Source organism: Xiphophorus maculatus, chromosome 20 (genome assembly GCF_002775205.1).
Source record: "Xiphophorus maculatus strain JP 163 A chromosome 20, X_maculatus-5.0-male, whole genome shotgun sequence".
Classification (NCBI taxonomy): domain Eukaryota; kingdom Metazoa; phylum Chordata; class Actinopteri; order Cyprinodontiformes; family Poeciliidae; genus Xiphophorus; species Xiphophorus maculatus.
The window spans coordinates 15,844,408-15,862,100 of NC_036462.1; the positions used below are offsets into that span (position 1 = coordinate 15,844,408).

At 37.7% G+C, this 17,693-nt stretch overlaps 2 protein-coding genes across 4 annotated transcripts in view; one reads left to right on the top strand and one right to left on the bottom strand.

Moving 5' to 3' along the window:
- LOC102221455 overlaps positions 1-17,693 on the bottom strand; it is a 20,587-nt gene continuing 2,894 nt past the window's right edge. For 2 of the 3 annotated variants that reach the window (XM_023324687.1, XM_023324688.1), the window contains exons 2-7: positions 6,605-6,819; positions 5,287-5,528; positions 5,042-5,217; positions 2,781-2,995; positions 1,376-1,617; positions 1-1,306 (exon numbers count right to left, since the gene is read on the bottom strand). In XM_023324687.1, coding sequence (XP_023180455.1) covers positions 1,127-1,306; positions 1,376-1,617; positions 2,781-2,995; positions 5,042-5,217; positions 5,287-5,528; positions 6,605-6,818 — 1,269 coding nt within the window. In that variant the 5' untranslated portion in view covers position 6,819 and the 3' untranslated portion in view covers positions 1-1,126. Of the gene's footprint in view, positions 1,307-1,375; positions 1,618-2,780; positions 2,996-5,041; positions 5,218-5,286; positions 5,529-6,604; positions 6,820-8,393; positions 8,494-17,693 lie in introns of those variants that run through there. The other variant, XM_023324686.1, reaches the window with a different exon arrangement.
- Positions 8,625-17,693, top strand: part of LOC102223362 (hepatocyte growth factor-like protein) — a 22,046-nt gene continuing 12,977 nt past the window's right edge. The window contains exons 1-7 of the mRNA XM_005797019.2: positions 8,625-8,899; positions 9,342-9,486; positions 10,698-10,813; positions 10,900-11,014; positions 12,287-12,423; positions 14,786-14,906; positions 16,688-16,806. Of these exons, the coding sequence (XP_005797076.1) occupies positions 8,851-8,899; positions 9,342-9,486; positions 10,698-10,813; positions 10,900-11,014; positions 12,287-12,423; positions 14,786-14,906; positions 16,688-16,806 (802 nt within the window). The 5' untranslated portion in view covers positions 8,625-8,850. The remainder of the gene's footprint in view (positions 8,900-9,341; positions 9,487-10,697; positions 10,814-10,899; positions 11,015-12,286; positions 12,424-14,785; positions 14,907-16,687; positions 16,807-17,693) is intronic.

Consider the following 17,693-nt stretch of genomic DNA (forward strand, 5'->3'; position numbering starts at 1 on the left):
TGCAGTATCTGCAAATAGCTTTATGGATACAGACGCATCTTACAATTAGAGAGAGGGTTGTTGATAACCTAATCATTTTATTCAGGTGAATTCAAGGAACTTTTAAAGTACATGTTTGCTGTCAAATCAACTACAGCGATAACATGGCCATTAAGTACTAAGTATTGGTACTTTTGGTAGTGTGGGCAGGTGTCAAATCCTGCAGGAAATTAAAATCAGCATCTGCATAAAGCTCGTCAGCAGACGAGAATGTTGTGCTCTGAAATGTCCAGGTATTTTCCTTACAGTGGGCCAATACCAGCAGAGGGCTTCCTAAATCATCACAGAGGATCTCCAGAAACTTGGATTATGTGCCTCTTTTGGCACAAACTCTGGGACTTCAGTTTCCAAATTAAATGCAAAATTTACTTAAATCTAAAAATATGAGTTTGGATCATAAAGCAACAATCCAGTCTTTTGTCTCTATAGATCTGGTAAGATATCTTTACATTGCCTTGGTTTCAGGTGTGATGCAAAGTGTAGCATTAGGAGCTCATGTAAGTAAATAAAACGTAATTTGAGGATGGAAACAGAAACTGGGATCAAATGACCAGAACCAAACCTATAGCTTGGTTTGGTCTGTTTTCCAGTCAACCATCAAACAGTCCTGTTAGTATATCAGATACTAAAACTAATTAATTACAAACTTTATATGAGTTAATTTTATCTCTCAAGGTTTTAATAGACGTGCATGCTGGTATTTGTTTATTTACAAACAGGTTCAGGTGTTAAGGCTTTCCTACAGTTACTGATACAGTCCACAAGAGGGCAGTAATGGTCGACAACATTATGGGGAAAAAAAAGCCAAAGCAGTTCATGCAAGTAATTAATGGGCATTGATTTGGTCTGACTATTAACTGCAAAAGTAGAGATATCACATTTCTGACATTTGTCTTAGTGGTCACAGAAGCCGCTGACTTTCAAAATGTAACATAAAATGAACATTAAAAACCTTCCAGTGATTTGATTTGCAATCATAGTTTTGTAGTGCATGAGGAATGTCTTGTGAGTGATTTGTTTGTTTGGCTCCTTTGAGTCCTTTGTGTGTTAGCTGGGAATTTCTTTGTTTGAAATTGAGCGAAGTGCCTCACAGAGTCTCCAGGAAGTTGGTAAGCGCTTTGTGCCAGGTGTCTGGGTCGTCAAGGTAACACGGATGTCCCGCTCCCTTCATTTCCACCACCCTGTGATTCGTCAGACTGCTCAGGTTACGGAGCGACGCCTCTCCGAGCTGAGGGTCCTGGTCGCCGTAAACGATCAGCGTCGGGACCTGAACACACACAGTTAATTTTTTTAGATTTGAAAAATCCATATTTCCTGCACATTCTCGCATAAATACCTTGACGCTCCGGTACTGTTCTGCTGTGAATTTTTCAGTGCAGATTGGCGCTATGGGAACGTAGGCTCGTATTAGAGGCTGATGCTCCAGGAGGAAAGGGAGGGAGTACATCCCACTGAGTGACGGGCTGATCACTATGGCAGGGCTCAAACTCAGCTGTTCACACACTTCCTTCAGGAACGCTGCGGGGGCCGGTTCTCCCACCAACGCCGGCGCTTTGGCCGATTTGGACCGACCTTGTTCTGAGGACAGGAAAGTGGACAGTAGACTTAGAAAGGACTCCTAAAGGAGATTGAAATTTGTTTTCTAGGCCAACAAAATAGAAAACATTCAACCAGAAAAGTTAGCAAGATGCAAACCTTTTTATTTTTTTTGCAAAGGCAAATATCTAGGACTCTTATTTGGACTGACAATAATCTGGTCTTTTCTACTTTGTTTCATGTTAAATTTATTGCTGCACAGATAAAATTATTTTGTTTTAAATAGGAAAACAAATTGATCACCGAGGTGCCAGTGTCGTCCCAGTGCAAAACGGTTGTACACCACTGGTCTAAACGGTTTGATATCCCTTTACTTTTCTGAGTTTTGTTGTTTCTAATTCTACATAAAGATATACAGTACAGACCAAAAGTTTGGACACACTTTCTCATTGAATTCAATGAGAAGGTGTGTCCAAACTTTTGGTCTGAACTGTCAACTTTTATGAGCTTTTTATCATGTTATGTTATTCCCTCATCAAAAACATGCCTGGATTGTTGCTTTGATTCTTTCATGAATGTTACAGAAATCTCCATTGAGATGTGCAAAACGCCTGGGTGGACGTAGCCCCGCCTCTGAGACGCAGCTCCTCCTCAGAGCTGCAGTTTCCAAACTTCTGCCTCACAGAGCAACCCTCCCGTGTAACTCCCCCACTCAGCTCCTTCATACTAGCCAGCACCAATAAGCAAACACCTGGTGGAGCTGCACGTTAGCTGAGCTCATTATATGAGCTCCTTCTCAGTGCAATGTTGGTAAAAATGTTGCTCAAGGCTTAATAGTGGAGCAATGTTGTGTTGACTTCCTGAAGGTTTTGTTTCACAAACAGCAGGAGCTTTTAAAGAGACAGAGGTCCAATTTCAAGGTGTTAAATTACAAACCCAAATTGATTTTAAGTCACATTTGTTATATATGGCATTTTTATAAACTCCAAAGATAACAACTATTTGATTATGTGATAAAATGGCACTATGTGGCTGGAAAATACATAGTACTGCCCCTTTAACTTTTATTGTCTTATATTCGGTGTTGTATTTGTATGTGTCCACATGACAATAGTTTTAGCATTTACTCTTTGTGAAGCACTTTCAATGGCAATGACCTAAGTGCTTCGACTGACTGATCTGAAAGTTGTTCACACTGGACGCACCTGGCAGGTCGAGGGCGACCGCTCGGCAGCCAGCTTTGGCCAGCGTCTCCAGAGTGCCGATGTTGAGCCAGTTCTCCGATGAGAAACCAAGACCGTGAAGGAGAAGAACCGACATCTTTGCTTCTCCCTCGGCCGGCTCGCTTTGTCTGTAGAAAAGTGGAGCTTTGCAGCTTTCCACCTCCACACTGCCCTCGCTCATCTTTACAGCCGACATCCTGGAGAGAAACAACCAAATCAAGCCGAATTAAACATGAAACCCCAGAACTTTAAGTTGCACAGTCTGAACACTGAACCCTCTGAAAGAGAGGAGTGTTTCTGCTGGAACACACCTGAATGAATGGTTGAAATATCAGCTCATCATGTTCTGCAAGAACCAGTGGCTGATTAATTTAAATCTATAGGGAAACTGAACTTTTAGAAAAAGAACTGGAAGCCTAGAGGACAACTTCAATATAAAAACCCTTATCTGTCCCCAGAAGGACTTATTTATGGTATTGCTAGTTTCTAAAACAAAACTCAATAAATAAACACGATAAAAAAAAAACATCTTAAAACTGACAAGAGGTCATTAAATCAGATTAATTTGTGCATTCATATTCTTTAATCGTTTTGTGAGAAATATTCTTTAAAATTCAAGTGACATACCAGAGCTTCAGATTAATCGTTACCTCAAATAGCATTTTTGAAAACAAAGCTCTAAAAAAAATTTTTCCCCTTCAAACTTATTTAGTTTTTTTTTTTTTGCTTTGTTAGATTTAAATGTATTAGAAATACAGCTCTGGAAAAAAATGCACTGAACCTCATTAAAATCCTCCTGGTTATTTCACCAAATATTGATTTCTGAACTCTTTCTGAGTTAAAACATTAATATTGTTGTTCCTAAATTAATATTACCTTGTTTTCTTTGCGTTATTTGAGGTCTGAAAGCACTGCATCTTTTTCATTATTTTGATCATTTCTCATTTTCTGCAAATAAAAATTTGTAAAATATTGTGTCTGTGACTCCTTGTAAAATATTTTCAAATTGTTTATTACAGAGAATCAGTTATTAAATAATGTTCATATTTTTCACTTCATCTAACTGTGTGGTGTGTTTATTTATCTGCGGGCAAAAAAATTGGGACAAAAATATGCAGTATCTGCAAATAGCTTTATGGATACAGACGCATCTTACAATTAGAGAGAGGGTTGTTGATGACCTAATCATTTTATTCAGGTGAATTCAAGGAACTTTTAAAGTACATGTTTGCTGTCAAATCAACTACAGCGATAACATGGCCAGTAAGTACTAAGTATTGGTACTTTTGGTAGTGTGGGCAGGTGTCAAATCCTGCAGGAAATTAAAATCAGCATCTGCATAAAGCTCGTCAGCAGACGAGAATGTTGTGCTCTGAAATGTCCAGGTATTTTCCTTACAGTGGGCCAATACCAGCAGAGGGCTTCCTAAATCATCACAGAGGATCTCCAGAAACTTGGATTATGTGCCTCTTTTGGCACAAACTCTGGGACTTCAGTTTCCAAATTAAATGCAAAATTTACTTAAATCTAAAAATATGAGTTTGGATCATAAAGCAACAATCCAGTCTTTTGTCTCTATAGATCTGGTAAGATATCTTTACATTGCCTCGGTTTCAGATGTGATGCAAAGTGCAGCATTAGGAGCTCATGTAAGTAAATAAAACGTAATTTGAGGATGGAAACAGAAACTGGGATCAAATGACCAGAACCAAACCTACACCTTGGTTTGGTCTGTTTTCCAGTCAACCATCAAACAGTCCTGTTAGTATATCAGATACTAAAACTAATTAATTACAAACTTTATATGAGTTAATTTTATCTCTCAAGGTTTTTAATAGACGTGCATGCTGGTATTTGTTTATTTACAAACAGGTTCAGGTGTTAAGGCTTTCCTACAGTTACTGATACAGTCCACAAGAGGGCAGTAATGGTCGACAACATTATGGGGAAAAAAAGCCAAAGCAGTTCATGCAAGTAATTAATGGGCATTGATTTGGTCTGACTATTAACTGCAAAAGTAGAGATATCACATTTCTGACATTTGTCTTAGTGGTCACAGAAGCCGCTGACTTTCAAAATGTAACATAAAATGAACATTAAAAACCTTCCAGTGATTTGATTTGCAATCATAGTTTTGTAGTGCATGAGGAATGTCTTGTGAGTGATTTGTTTGTTTGGCTCCTTTGAGTCCTTTGTGTGTTAGCTGGGAATTTCTTTGTTTGAAATTGAGCGAAGTGCCTCACAGAGTCTCCAGGAAGTTGGTAAGCGCTTTGTGCCAGGTGTCTGGGTCGTCAAGGTAACACGGATGTCCCGCTCCCTTCATTTCCACCACCCTGTGATTCGTCAGACTGCTCAGGTTACGGAGCGACGCCTCTCCGAGCTGAGGGTCCTGGTCGCCGTAAACGATCAGCGTCGGGACCTGAACACACACAGTTAATTTTTTTAGATTTGAAAAATCCATATTTCCTGCACATTCTCGCATAAATACCTTGACGCTCCGGTACTGTTCTGCTGTGAATTTTTCAGTGCAGATTGGCGCTATGGGAACGTAGGCTCGTATTAGAGGCTGATGCTCCAGGAGGAAAGGGAGGGAGTACATCCCACTGAGTGACGGGCTGATCACTATGGCAGGGCTCAAACTCAGCTGTTCACACACTTCCTTCAGGAACGCTGCGGGGGCCGGTTCTCCCACCAACGCCGGCGCTTTGGCCGATTTGGACCGACCGAGTTCTGAGGACAGGAAAGTGGACAGTAGACATAGAAAGGACTCCTAAAGGAGATTGAAATTTGTTTTCTAGACCAACAAAATAGAAAACATTCAACCAGAAAAGTTAGCAAGATGCAAACCTTTTTATTTTTTTTGCAAAGGCAAATATATAAGACTCTTATTTGGACTGACAATCTGGTCTTTTCTATTTTGTTTCATGTTAAATTTATTGCTGCGCAGATAAAATTATTTTGTTTTAAATAGGAAAACAAATTGATCACCGAGGTGCCAGTGTCGTCCCAGTGCAAAACGTTTGTACACCACTGGTCTAAACGGTTTGATATCCCTTTACTTTTCTGAGTTTTGTTGTTTCTAATTCTACATAAAGACATATGTTAAGTAAAATCAACTTTTATGAGCTTTATATTTTATGTTATTCCCTCATCAAAAACATGCATTGATTCTTGCAGAAATCCTTTAATCTCCATTGAGATGTGCAAAACGCCTGGGTGGACGTAGCCCCGCCTCTGAGACGCAGCTCCTCCTCAGAGCTGCAGTTTCCAAACTTCTGCCTCACAGAGCAACCCTCCCGTGTAACTCCCCCACTCAGCTCCTTCATACTAGCCAGCACCAATAAGCAAACACCTGGTGGAGCTGCACGTTAGCTGAGCTCATTATATGAGCTCCTTCTCAGTGCAATGTTGGTAAAAATGTTGCTCAAGGCTTAATAGTGGAGCAATGTTGTGTTGACTTCCTGAACGTGGCATTTCAAAAACAGCAGGAGCTTTTAAAGAGACAGAGGTCCAATTTCAAGGTGTTAAATTACAAACCCAAATTGATTTTAAGTCACATTTGTTATATATGGCATTTTTATAAACTCCAAAGATAACAACTATTTGATTATGTGATAAAATGGCACTATGTGGCTGGAAAATACATAGTACTGCCCCTTTAACTTTTATTGTCTTATATTCGGTGTTGTATTTGTATGTGTCCACATGACAATAGTTTTAGCATTTACTCTTTGTGAAGCACTTTCAATGGCAATGACCTAAGTGCTTCGACTGACTGATCTGAAAGTTGTTCACACTGGACGCACCTGGCAGGTCGAGGGCGACCGCTCGGCAGCCAGCTTTGGCCAGCGTCTCCAGAGTGCCGATGTTGAGCCAGTTCTCCGATGAGAAACGAATACCGTGAAGGAGAAGAACCGACATCTTTGCTTCTCCCTCGGCCGGCTCGCTTTGTCTGTAGAAAAGTGGAGCTTTGCAGCTTTCCACCTCCACACTGCCCTCGCTCATCTTTACAGCCGACATCCTGGAGAGAAACAACCAAATCAAGCCGAATTAAACATGAAACCCCAGAACTTTAAGTTGCACAGTCTGAACACTGAACCCTCTGAAAGAGAGGAGTGTTTCTGCTGGAACACACCTGAATGAATGGTTGAAATATCAGCTCATCATGTTCTGCAAGAACCAGTGGCTGATTAATTTAAATCTATAGGGAAACTGAACTTTTAGAAAAAGAACTGGAAGCCTAGAGGACAACTTCAATATAAAAACCCTTATCTGTCCCCAGAAGGACTTATTTATGGTATTGCTAGTTTCTAAAACAAAACTCAATAAATAAACACGATAAAAAAAAACATCTTAAAACTGACAGGAGGTCATTAAATCAGATTAATTTGTGCATTCATATTCTTTAATCGTTTTGTGAGAAATATTCTTTAAAATTCAAGTGACATACCAGAGCTTCAGATTAATCGTTGCCTCGAAAAGCATTTTTGAAAACAAAGCTCTAAAAAAAAATGTTCCCCTTCAAACTTATTTAGTTTTTTTTGCTTGTTTGTTTTGTTAGATTTAAATGTTTCAGTTTTAGTAAACAGATTTTAACCTGAGTAAATGCAAAGAGCATTTTTAGTGATAATTTCCCTTATTAGGGAAAAAGCTATTCAAACCTGCATCGCCTTAGGTTAAAATGTAATTCTACCATCAACCTTTTATTCTAGTTTATTTATTTTTACACTTGCATACATTTATTTTTATTTAACATCGCTGTGGAGGAATTTTGTCTCACTCGTCTCTGCAGAATGGTTTTATTTCAGCCATATTGAAGGAATTTTGATAATTAATGGCTTGATTAGTAATCTGTGCTTCATTTTAGTAAAGGCTTAGACTAGACCAGCATACAATTTTAATCTTTTTCTGTTTATTTGTTTGCTTTACGTAAGTCAGAGGTGGACTTTGACGTGGTATGGATCATTGTTGCAGAACTACCCGCTCTTGGAGTAATTTTGTTAAGCTCTCACTGGGATTTTCCAGCCTCAAAGCCAAAGAAAAGGCTTTGTGATCCATTACAGGCTGTAAAACACTAAGGTAGTGAATACTTTTAAGCAGCACTAAAGCTCAGTTAATGGATAATGTGGAGCATGGGTCAACATTTTGTATTTTTCCAACACAGAAAGACACCAGACACAGTGGAGCCAAAGAAGAAATTACAAAAGCTCTGATAAGTGTTGGAACAAATGTTGAGATTGTCAAAAACTAAAGTATTCCCGCCGATACAGCAGACAAACAATAGGTTGAAGTGACTTCCTGCTGATTTATAAGGGATTGGCAATAAAATCCCAGGTTGCAGATTACCTGCGGCGACACATTAGGCCGTTCACACAAAATAGCAACATCTATCTGCTTTATGTTTCCATTTATTGTTCATCCACGTGTTTTTCTTTCTGTGTTTGCAGCTGATGTGTGATCACTGCACGGTGAAAAAGTTTGCAGCTTTGCAGCGTGTCGGAGTTTGAGCAAAGTCCACCTTAACTCATTTTCCATTCAGTTCACGCTATTTGCACCTTCATGACAACCACGGAGAGAATGTGAGCATGTTCTTACCCGAACAGCGATGATTAATCTGTAGAAAATAAAGCGATGCAAACAAGGAAGCAGCTGCAGTTTCACTTTAACTCCCCGGAAAATGGGAAGAAGTAAAACACCGCTAAAAACTACCCTACTGCCCCCTAGCGGATTTCTGGAAAACTACAGACCACAAGGCGATATGTCACTGCTTATTAATGATTAATAAGCTTATTGATTAGCTGTTTGGGGGATTAAGGCAACTGTTTGGTTAGCAGCTTAGTGCTCTGCTGTGGGCTGTTGGATTTCTGCTTTCTGACTTTCTGTGAGGAATTTTGACAATTTAATGAACCTTTAAGGGTTTTTATTGTTTTTAAAATTATTTGAGGTGGGCTTGTAGTCAGAAGTGCAAAATTCAGACTCACCTCATTGTAATTAAATCAGAGTTGATTACAGTATCATTACAAAAGAGCTCTATCTTCCTTAGAAGCAAAAAATGAAGCTGTTTCTGCTCTGTATTCTCCTGACTACTGGATTGAGTACCGGTAAGACCCTAGTTTTCCCATATTTAAACTTAGTTAAGACTTTTAAATGTTTGATTTACTTTTAGAGACACTTTACCAGATTAACAATGACATTAAGTTGTATCACAGAGAGAAAATAAGATTTAGAAAATTGAAATCAGAAAAAGTAATTGATAATTCCCTGTAAATAGTTAGAAGATTGATTTGTTTTGGATATATGATGAAAAATGACTAAAGTATTAGGTGTGTTTTAGCAGCTAAGTGTAAACATGCAGCTATCTGTAGCTCTCTTTTGTCACAGTACACAAAACAGCAGCAGGAGAGTCTTGGTCCAAAGGTTACATGTGTGCAGGGTCATGTCCAAACGTTGCTGATGGTGCCACTGTTCTGCTGCTGACCGTTTCTATCAGCATCAACACATTCACATCTGCATTATGTCTGGGGTTCTGCTGTACATGAGCAGCGCTCCGCAGTTCTCTCAACGACTACCAGCGCTCCGAGGGCCGGGAGCTCGTTCCGACCGCCTGGAACGCAGCTCGGATGCAGATGTTGCCGGGTTTGAACTTGGAGGAGTGCGCAAGTCGCTGCTCACAATCTCAGGACTGCAGGTAAAACCGCAATGTCTGCAGACAAGAATCACTTCGTGTTTCTCTGAATACACACCATCCCTTGTCTTCAGTGTGGTAGTGGCTGCATCATGCTGTGGGAATAGTTTCTTTTGGAGTAAAACATGTTAGAGGCTGCAAGAGACTTATACTGGGCTTGATTTAGTTTTTATTTGTTTATTAGTTTTTTTAACCTACATATAAAACCAGAACTAAAAAGGAGTATTTGAATGGCCCAGTCAAAGTCTAAACTTAAAACCAATTGATGATACTTTACAAAAATGTAAACATCATGTTCACAGACTCTTTCCTTTCAAGTTAGTTACACTTGTGCTGTTTAGACAAGTAAAAATGGGCATAAAATTCAGTCTGGTAGATATAGCATTTCTTTTTTGGTATATTTCAAATATGACATGAAAAAAACAACCAGTGCTTTCTGATATCCCCAATAATCTACCCCCAATATAGTATTTATATTAAAACCCAAGGTTTTGCTTTCAGATATCAAAGAAGTCAGCAGAAATATAAAGCACTCTCTAAATCTTTACAAGGCTCATAAACTAGATGAATTTGTAAGAACGTATCCCTGTTTATTAGTTACATTTGAATTTTTCAGAACAAAATAACAATAAGTAAAATTTAAGTAAAATTTCTCCAATCTCTTTTTATGCTAATTTTAAACATAAATATTCTGGATTTCTGCAGCATTTTCTAGTTGAATTTTCTAAAAGTGAGCAGTAAACAAACGCCAACATAGCCTGCATGTACAGAAGGTGTCTTGCCATCAGCCTACACTAAACGCTGTCCTCTTCCAGGCTAATTTTATCTCCTGCTGTCACTTTAAACATCTTAATTGCTGCCCAAAGAGAGGAGAAACTCTCTCCACGCACACTTTTTCCCCCCATGTTACATCGTGATGAATTATGATGCAAATTCAGCATTAGACCCCTCATCCATATCTGTCAGAGTTGGAAGTTTGAGCAGTTGCTGAAGCTCCTAAATATGGAAATAGTCTGTGAGATATACTCAATGTTACTGTTTGTATAGCTTTGTTTGTGACAAAAAGTGTTTATTTGCACACATTTCCCCACACATTCAGTAGACACTGAATCTCCCACATCCGATAACATCGCTCACAGTTTCCCTCTACAAACATGCATAACTGGTAATTTATCTGGTTGTAAAAATCACTGAAAAACATTTCTCATCTCCAGAGCTTTCAACTACGAGATTCGTCCTGTTGGCACCTGTAAACATCTGCCCTGGGTTGCCGACGGAAGCAACGCAGAAGTAAAGAGAAACGTCAACTGTGATCTTTACGAGAAGAAAGGTGAAGAGATGGCTGGTGAAAATCAGCTTTGCAGTAATTTTGCTTTTTTTTTTTTTAAACATAACTGTTTTGGTTTGTTTTTGCAGTTTATGTAAGGAAGTGCATTGTAGGTAAAGGGGAAGACTACCGGGGGAAAGTTTTCACCACAAAAAGTGGACTCACCTGCCAGCAGTGGTGGTCAAAGTTTCCTCACGATCACAGGTGATTTGTTTTTCCTGTACAAGTCAATAATTATCATAAATATGCCTTAAAACATATTACAAGAGAAATAATCCTTTCAAAGTATGGAGAGGGTTTTTAAAGACATTAATGATATATTATTAATTATGATTCGGGTTCCCTTTGGGATTAATGAATTGCTTTTGAATTGAATTAAATTTGAAAATACTTTTAAACTCCAATGTGACAAACAATTTAAAAAATGACAAATCGTCACATAGTCAGCTCTTTATTGAGAAATGTCAAGTTGCATTCCTTATAAATCCCTATTTTGCACGTATATAACAAAAAATAACATTGTTTCAAACATTTAAAATATATAAAATATATAAAAACAAAGATGTGTAATCTAGTTGAAGAAAAAGTGGGGATACTTTACCCTCTGGTTATTTTTGGAAGATCCGGTTTTTGCTTTGAATACATAACACTAAATACACCAATGAAGGAAATACAAAAATACTTAAGAGTATCAAATTCCTGTTTCTGTTTGTAATATCTATTAAGAAATAAGTGTTACATAAATCAGTTTTTTTGACAGCAAAATAGCAAAACTTGACAGTTAATCTGAATTATTTCCATAATATACACTGTATGCAGGCACAAAATATGAGCAACAATTAAAATCTTAATATCAGAAGAGAATGGCGCTCCAACTTAAAATATTTACTTTATTTGTGACATGTAATGAAATAAAATTCGTCACAGTTAATTTATTTACGCATTTAACATGACAACTTAAACTTAATATATGTACTTGGATAAACTTAATTTAGTTACTTGTAACTAATTAACTCAATTTTTTAAGTTGAATTATTTGTTTTCTTTTTGTCTTCAGTTTCCAGTCTAACCAATGTTAATGTTAAAAAGATGAGAGAAAGTAGTTCAGAAGCAATCTGTTCCCAATTTTGTTCATAAACATGTAAAGGACATCAAAATAATGTAAAAGGACACAAATATAAATAAAGATGGTCTGATTACTCTGGTTAAACATTTGAATAGTTGTTTTCGCCACACAGTGTGCAAGCCTCATGGGAAACCCAAATTGTGCAACTCCAGATGAAACATCCAGATCTCTGTAGATTTTAGTAAAACAAACATCGCAGTGACTCATCAGAGCGCTGTGGGTTTTCTCTCTCAGTCCAAGTCCTGCGCTTCAGTTTATCCAGCCGCCGTGAGCGTGTAAACTGAATGTCACCACCCACACATTATGCGGGTCAATCTGTCACTCAGTTAAAACCACCCTGTTTGTCTCAGATGGACTCCTTCGCCTACCAACGGTCTGGAGCTGAACTACTGCAGGAACCCGGACGGGGATCGAATCGGTCCGTGGTGCTACACCACCGACCCCGAGCGACGCTACGAAAGCTGCAACATCCCACAGTGCAAAGACGGTACGACTCTGACAGGATGGAAAACTGAAGAACACGCAACTGAAATGTTATATAGAAAATATAGGTGCAGCTTTGAATGCAAGTTTTAGCATATTTGTAAAGACATTTTCCTTAAAAAAAGATCTTTGATACAAAAATTAAACAATTCAGGCTCTTTTTTACTTTGTTTCTTAAAAAGAAGATTATATTCACAAATAAAAAAAAAACCTATTCCTCTATTAGCAACAAATGATGTACTGATTTGGCTTTTGGTTTGTTGAAATATTGTAAAGAAAATATAGCTGCAGTTTTGTGGTTGAGTGCAAGTTTTAGCATCTTTGTAAAGATATTTGCCTAAAAAAACAAGTCATTGACAGAAAAATTTAGGTTCTCACTAATTTTCACAAAAGATATTTTTGTGAAAATAATTTTTTTTGCAAATAAGATTGTTATATGTACAACTTCAATGGAAAAAGAAACTAAAGAACACGCTGTTTAGAGCTTTTGATTTGTTGAAACATCATACACTGTGTTCCAAATTATTATGCAAGTGATATTTTCTCAGATTTTCCTAAATGGTCGATGCAAATGACGGTCAGTATAAATTTCAAGTCATGAACTATTACAGTATATATCAAATTTTACTGAACAAAGCTCCCCATGAGTATTTTTTTCAAAAATAAAAAACTCAAAATGCACTGCTCCAAATTATTATGCACAGCAGATTTTCTAAACATTTCATGGATTATAAAGAACTGCAAACGGTCATTCTTTGAATGTGCAGCATTAAGTGGTCACATGTACTAAAATCAAAAGCTATTTCAATCAAAAACATCTTAACAGACCCAGTTACATGTTAACATAGGATCCCTTCTTTGATATCACCTGCACAATTCTTGCATCCATTGAACTTGTGAGTTTGTGGAAAGTTTCTGCTTGAATTTCTTTGCAGGATGTCAGAATACCTTCCCAAAGCTGCTGGTTTGATATGAACTGCATTCCACCCTCAGATCTTCTGCTTGAGGAAAGGTTCTCAATAGGTCAGAGGTCAGAGGAGGATGGTGACCACACCATGACTTTCTCCCCTTTTATGCCCATAGCAGCCAATGACACAGTGGTATTCCTTGCAGCATTCATTGTCATGCATGAAGATGATTTTGCTACTGAAGGTACGGCTCTTCTTTTAGAACCATGAAAGAAAGTGATCAGTCAGAAAGTCCATATACTTTGCTGAGGTCATTTTCACACCTTCATGGACTCTGAAGAGGCCGACCAATGATTCTCTCCCTGTCATGTTCCGTGTTTTTCTGTGTGTTTATTTTGAGTTTCCTGTATCTCTGAGTCTCCGTGTTGTCCTGTCTCCCTTTGATTAGTTCCCAGGTGTTTCTCGTTCCCTGATTACCTCCTGTGTATTTAGTGTCACCTGTGTGTCTGTGTCTTTGTCGGGTCCTCGTCTCATTTGACTGCTAGTCTGTTGTCTGTACCCAGTCCTTCGTCTCGTCCGTTTGTGTTACGGTTGCTACCGGCGTCGAGCCCTGGCTTCCGCTCGGCCGTTCTGCCCGTTTGTTTGGACCATGTTGGACTGTGTCATTCTGGACATTCTTTATTAAAATCATTCATTTACTTCAACCTGGGTCTACAGCGTCAGCCTCACCACGTTCATCACCACTCCTTTTCATGACACTCCCCATGATTTCGGCCCAAAGCATGACTCCACCACCTCCTTGCTGACGTCATAGCCGTGTCCATCCACCACCAATCCACTACTCAGCCACAAATCTCTTCACAGTATGATAACGCTTCAGTTTTTGTTAAATATCTGATGTTTTCATATCTTGTCATACGGCTCTACACTATCTGATTATTTTGGTCAGCAGAGATCCTTTCTCTTTCCCATATTGCTTGAAACCTGTGGCCTGCTTAATTATGTGGAACATCCTTCTTAAGTAGATTTCCTTTAATTGAGCTCACCAGACAAACTAATCAACACAGCTATCTGAAATTAATTATAGCGATTCAAAGAGCCCTGACCCTCAATACCATCTATACATTTAATAGCACAACAAAAAATTTAACCTTTATGAAACTTAAATACAATTTGCATAATAATTTGGAACACGGTGTAAACACGGAAAACATGGCTGCAGTTTTGTGGCAAGTGCAAGTTTCAGCATCTTTGTAATAACATTTGCCTAAAAAAAACAGATCCATGACAGAAAAATCAAACAATTCCTGTTCTTCTTACTGTGTTTCACAAATAGATTAACAGATCTTAAAGAAGTGTAACTCTATTAGCAACAAATGATGTGCTGGTTTGCTTATTTTTGAGGAGTTTTTCTCATTGCTTGCATAAAAATGTCTGACTTTGTGCCTGTGTCTACAGAGGTGTGTATCACCTGCAACGGAGAAGACTACCGAGGCCAGGTGGATCACACTGAGAGCGGCAAAGAGTGTCAGAGATGGGATCAGCAATTCCCTCATCAACACATCTACCAGCCTGAAAAGTACATGTTCATGCATAGCTGCACTGCTTTTAGTGAGCTTACCAAATTGATTAGCTTCTTTGCTGCAATGCATTGCTATTTTTTAGATGTTGCTGTTCACCTATAGAGAAATATGTTGTGGTTTTGATATTTTTCCAGGTATTCAGTTTAAAATTTTTCAATCAGGATAAACAATCAATTTAAGCTTCCATGTGCAATATCCTTGGAGGACATCACTAAAGGTACGCTGCTCAAAAAAATAAAGGGAACACTCAAATAACACATCCTAGATCTGAATGAAAGAAATATTCTCATTGAATACTTTGTTCTGTACAAAGTTCCATTTGCACAACAGCAGGTGAAATTGATTGTCAATCAGTGTTGCTTCCTAAGTGGACAGTTTGATTTCACAGAAGTTTGATTTACTTGGAGTTATATTGTGTCGTTTAAGTGTTCCCTTTATTTTTTTGAGCAGTATATAAGGCAACTTATTTTAAATCCTTTGCAGAAATGTCTTTCCTCCCTTTTTTGCATGTTTTCAATCAAATTTCTCCATTTCCATTTACCTTAACAGTAGCAAAACATTTGTGCTCTAGGAGAAAATTCAACATGGATTTCAATAAGATAGTCCAATATATATATATATATAAATACATAGAAACAGTTTCTGAACTGCTTCTATGTACACAAACTCCATTTCATTATGGAAGATGTTCAGCCATTATTGTGTCATGACTAGCTGACGCATAATTCCAGACAAACTAGAGGAAATGATAAATAAAAATGTCTCATCCTCAGAGCAACAGAGAAGTTGCTCTGGGAATATGAGTTCAGACTACCTGCAGTTCTACTGTAAAGGGAAATAGCGCTTCTGTTTAAGGTGGTATATGAGGATTAGAGCGTTTTCAGAATCAGAATAATAAAAAGCTGTAGTTTAAAAAACTGCTTTACTTTTACCTTTAGCTTTTACTTCGTGGCAGTATCCTCCAAGGCGAGGGAGTCAGCAGAGTAAAACTTTGGTTCATTTATGGTTGAACCCCATCAAGTGCAACTTGAATGCTTCAGAGTCTGTCAAATTCGGTCAAAAATCCCCCAGGCTGTAGCTAAAGCTATGCCAGCTGAACCTTTGATTCCTGTGCCTCTTGTGAAGTCAGTGAGCAAAAAACATGCACAGCAGATGAAGTAATGATCTTTAAAGTTTAAATTTTCGTTTAGTTTAATACTGGGCTGTGTTGGAGTAGTTAAGAAATACACCTCAGAGTTGAAACTTTAAAGTAAAGTAACATTTTTATTAGCATAGACATGGGGGCATTATGAAATAATTTTGTTTTAAATCATCTGCACATTTTGGTACCGCAAATAGTTTACTTTTTTCAGGACAAATGAAACTGGACAAATTTTAGGATATCTACCTGTTTCATGTTCAGTGTTGAGGAACTTTTACTTCCTTCAAAAATGTATCCAGGCATTTCTGTTTTTGTAGAATACAAAATTGAAACCTATTTCTCTACAGACAGTTGTTTAAAATGGAAAGCGCAAAACAACATTTCGCTAAAGTAAACCAGATATATGTAGAGAATAGCTGCTAAACTGAACTGGCCAATATCTCCAGTCAGAAAAATAATACAATCTTGTGAAAAACAAGGCTGACCACGGACCCAAGTGTAGACAAGATTAAAAGATAAAACATATCTTTACAAGAGGTGCAAATAATTGTGATGGCAGTTTCATCAACATTGTTTAATATTTGGTTTTAATCTTTTATCATGTTAATGTTTTAATGCGATGTCTATCTATTTCAGGTACCCTGACAAGAGCTTAGATGATAATTACTGCCGTAACCCGGACGCCTCTCCGGTGCCGTGGTGTTACACCACCGACACTGAAACAGAGAGAGAGAGCTGCGACATCAGCAAATGCAGTAAGAAAATATTTATTTTTCTGCACAAAAATCCTAAACTTGTCCATGTTTTCCACATTTTAAGCTGGATAGACAGATTTATGTCACTGAATGCAAAATTTAAGCATTGTGGATTACATTTTTGTTTCTAATAACTAAACTGCAATGGTCTCTGTCTTATTATAAAGTTTAGTTTAGTATTTTCCTTTATTTATTTGCTTTAGTGTGGAAAGAAAAAAAAAGCTGATTCCTGAAAAACACAATGGGACTAGGTTATGTTATTAATTCAAAGTAATTAAATCACCTTGTTATTGTTTGGCACAATAGTTTCTTAAATATGACACATTTAAGGGTTGGTACCGGTGTGTCGGGTTCAGGGCTGATTGCAGCAGAACCAAACAGATGTTTGTCCAAGATTTTAAGTTTGACTATTCCCAGACGTCTTTCGGGTCAGTGAGGGTTAATTGAAGCAAACTCCCTAGCTATTTTATTGTTTATGCAACTTGTTAAGGATTAAATTAGTTTTTATTTGTTTGGTTTCTTATTTGTTCTTTTTCTCCTGATTTGTTTTGACTGATCAATGAAAATCTAATAGAATTTAATGTGTAGGATTATTATTATTTAATTATTTTTTAAGCAGCAATTCAATGTTTTCCCCAGCATTCAGCATGAGTTGTGAAATGTGTCAAGAACAACACGAGCTTTTCTGGTGATAAAGCAGATCAATGCCGCCACAAACGTTTGAAAAGAACGCCATCTTGTGGAGAGATAATTGATGAAAACATTACACGCCTCTCTCTAATACTTTATTTTACATTATTTAATTGCATTGCATATTTTAGATTTTCTTGATTCCCTTTGATTGACTTTTTTTTTGTGTGTTTTAAAATCTATTTGGAAACACTGGT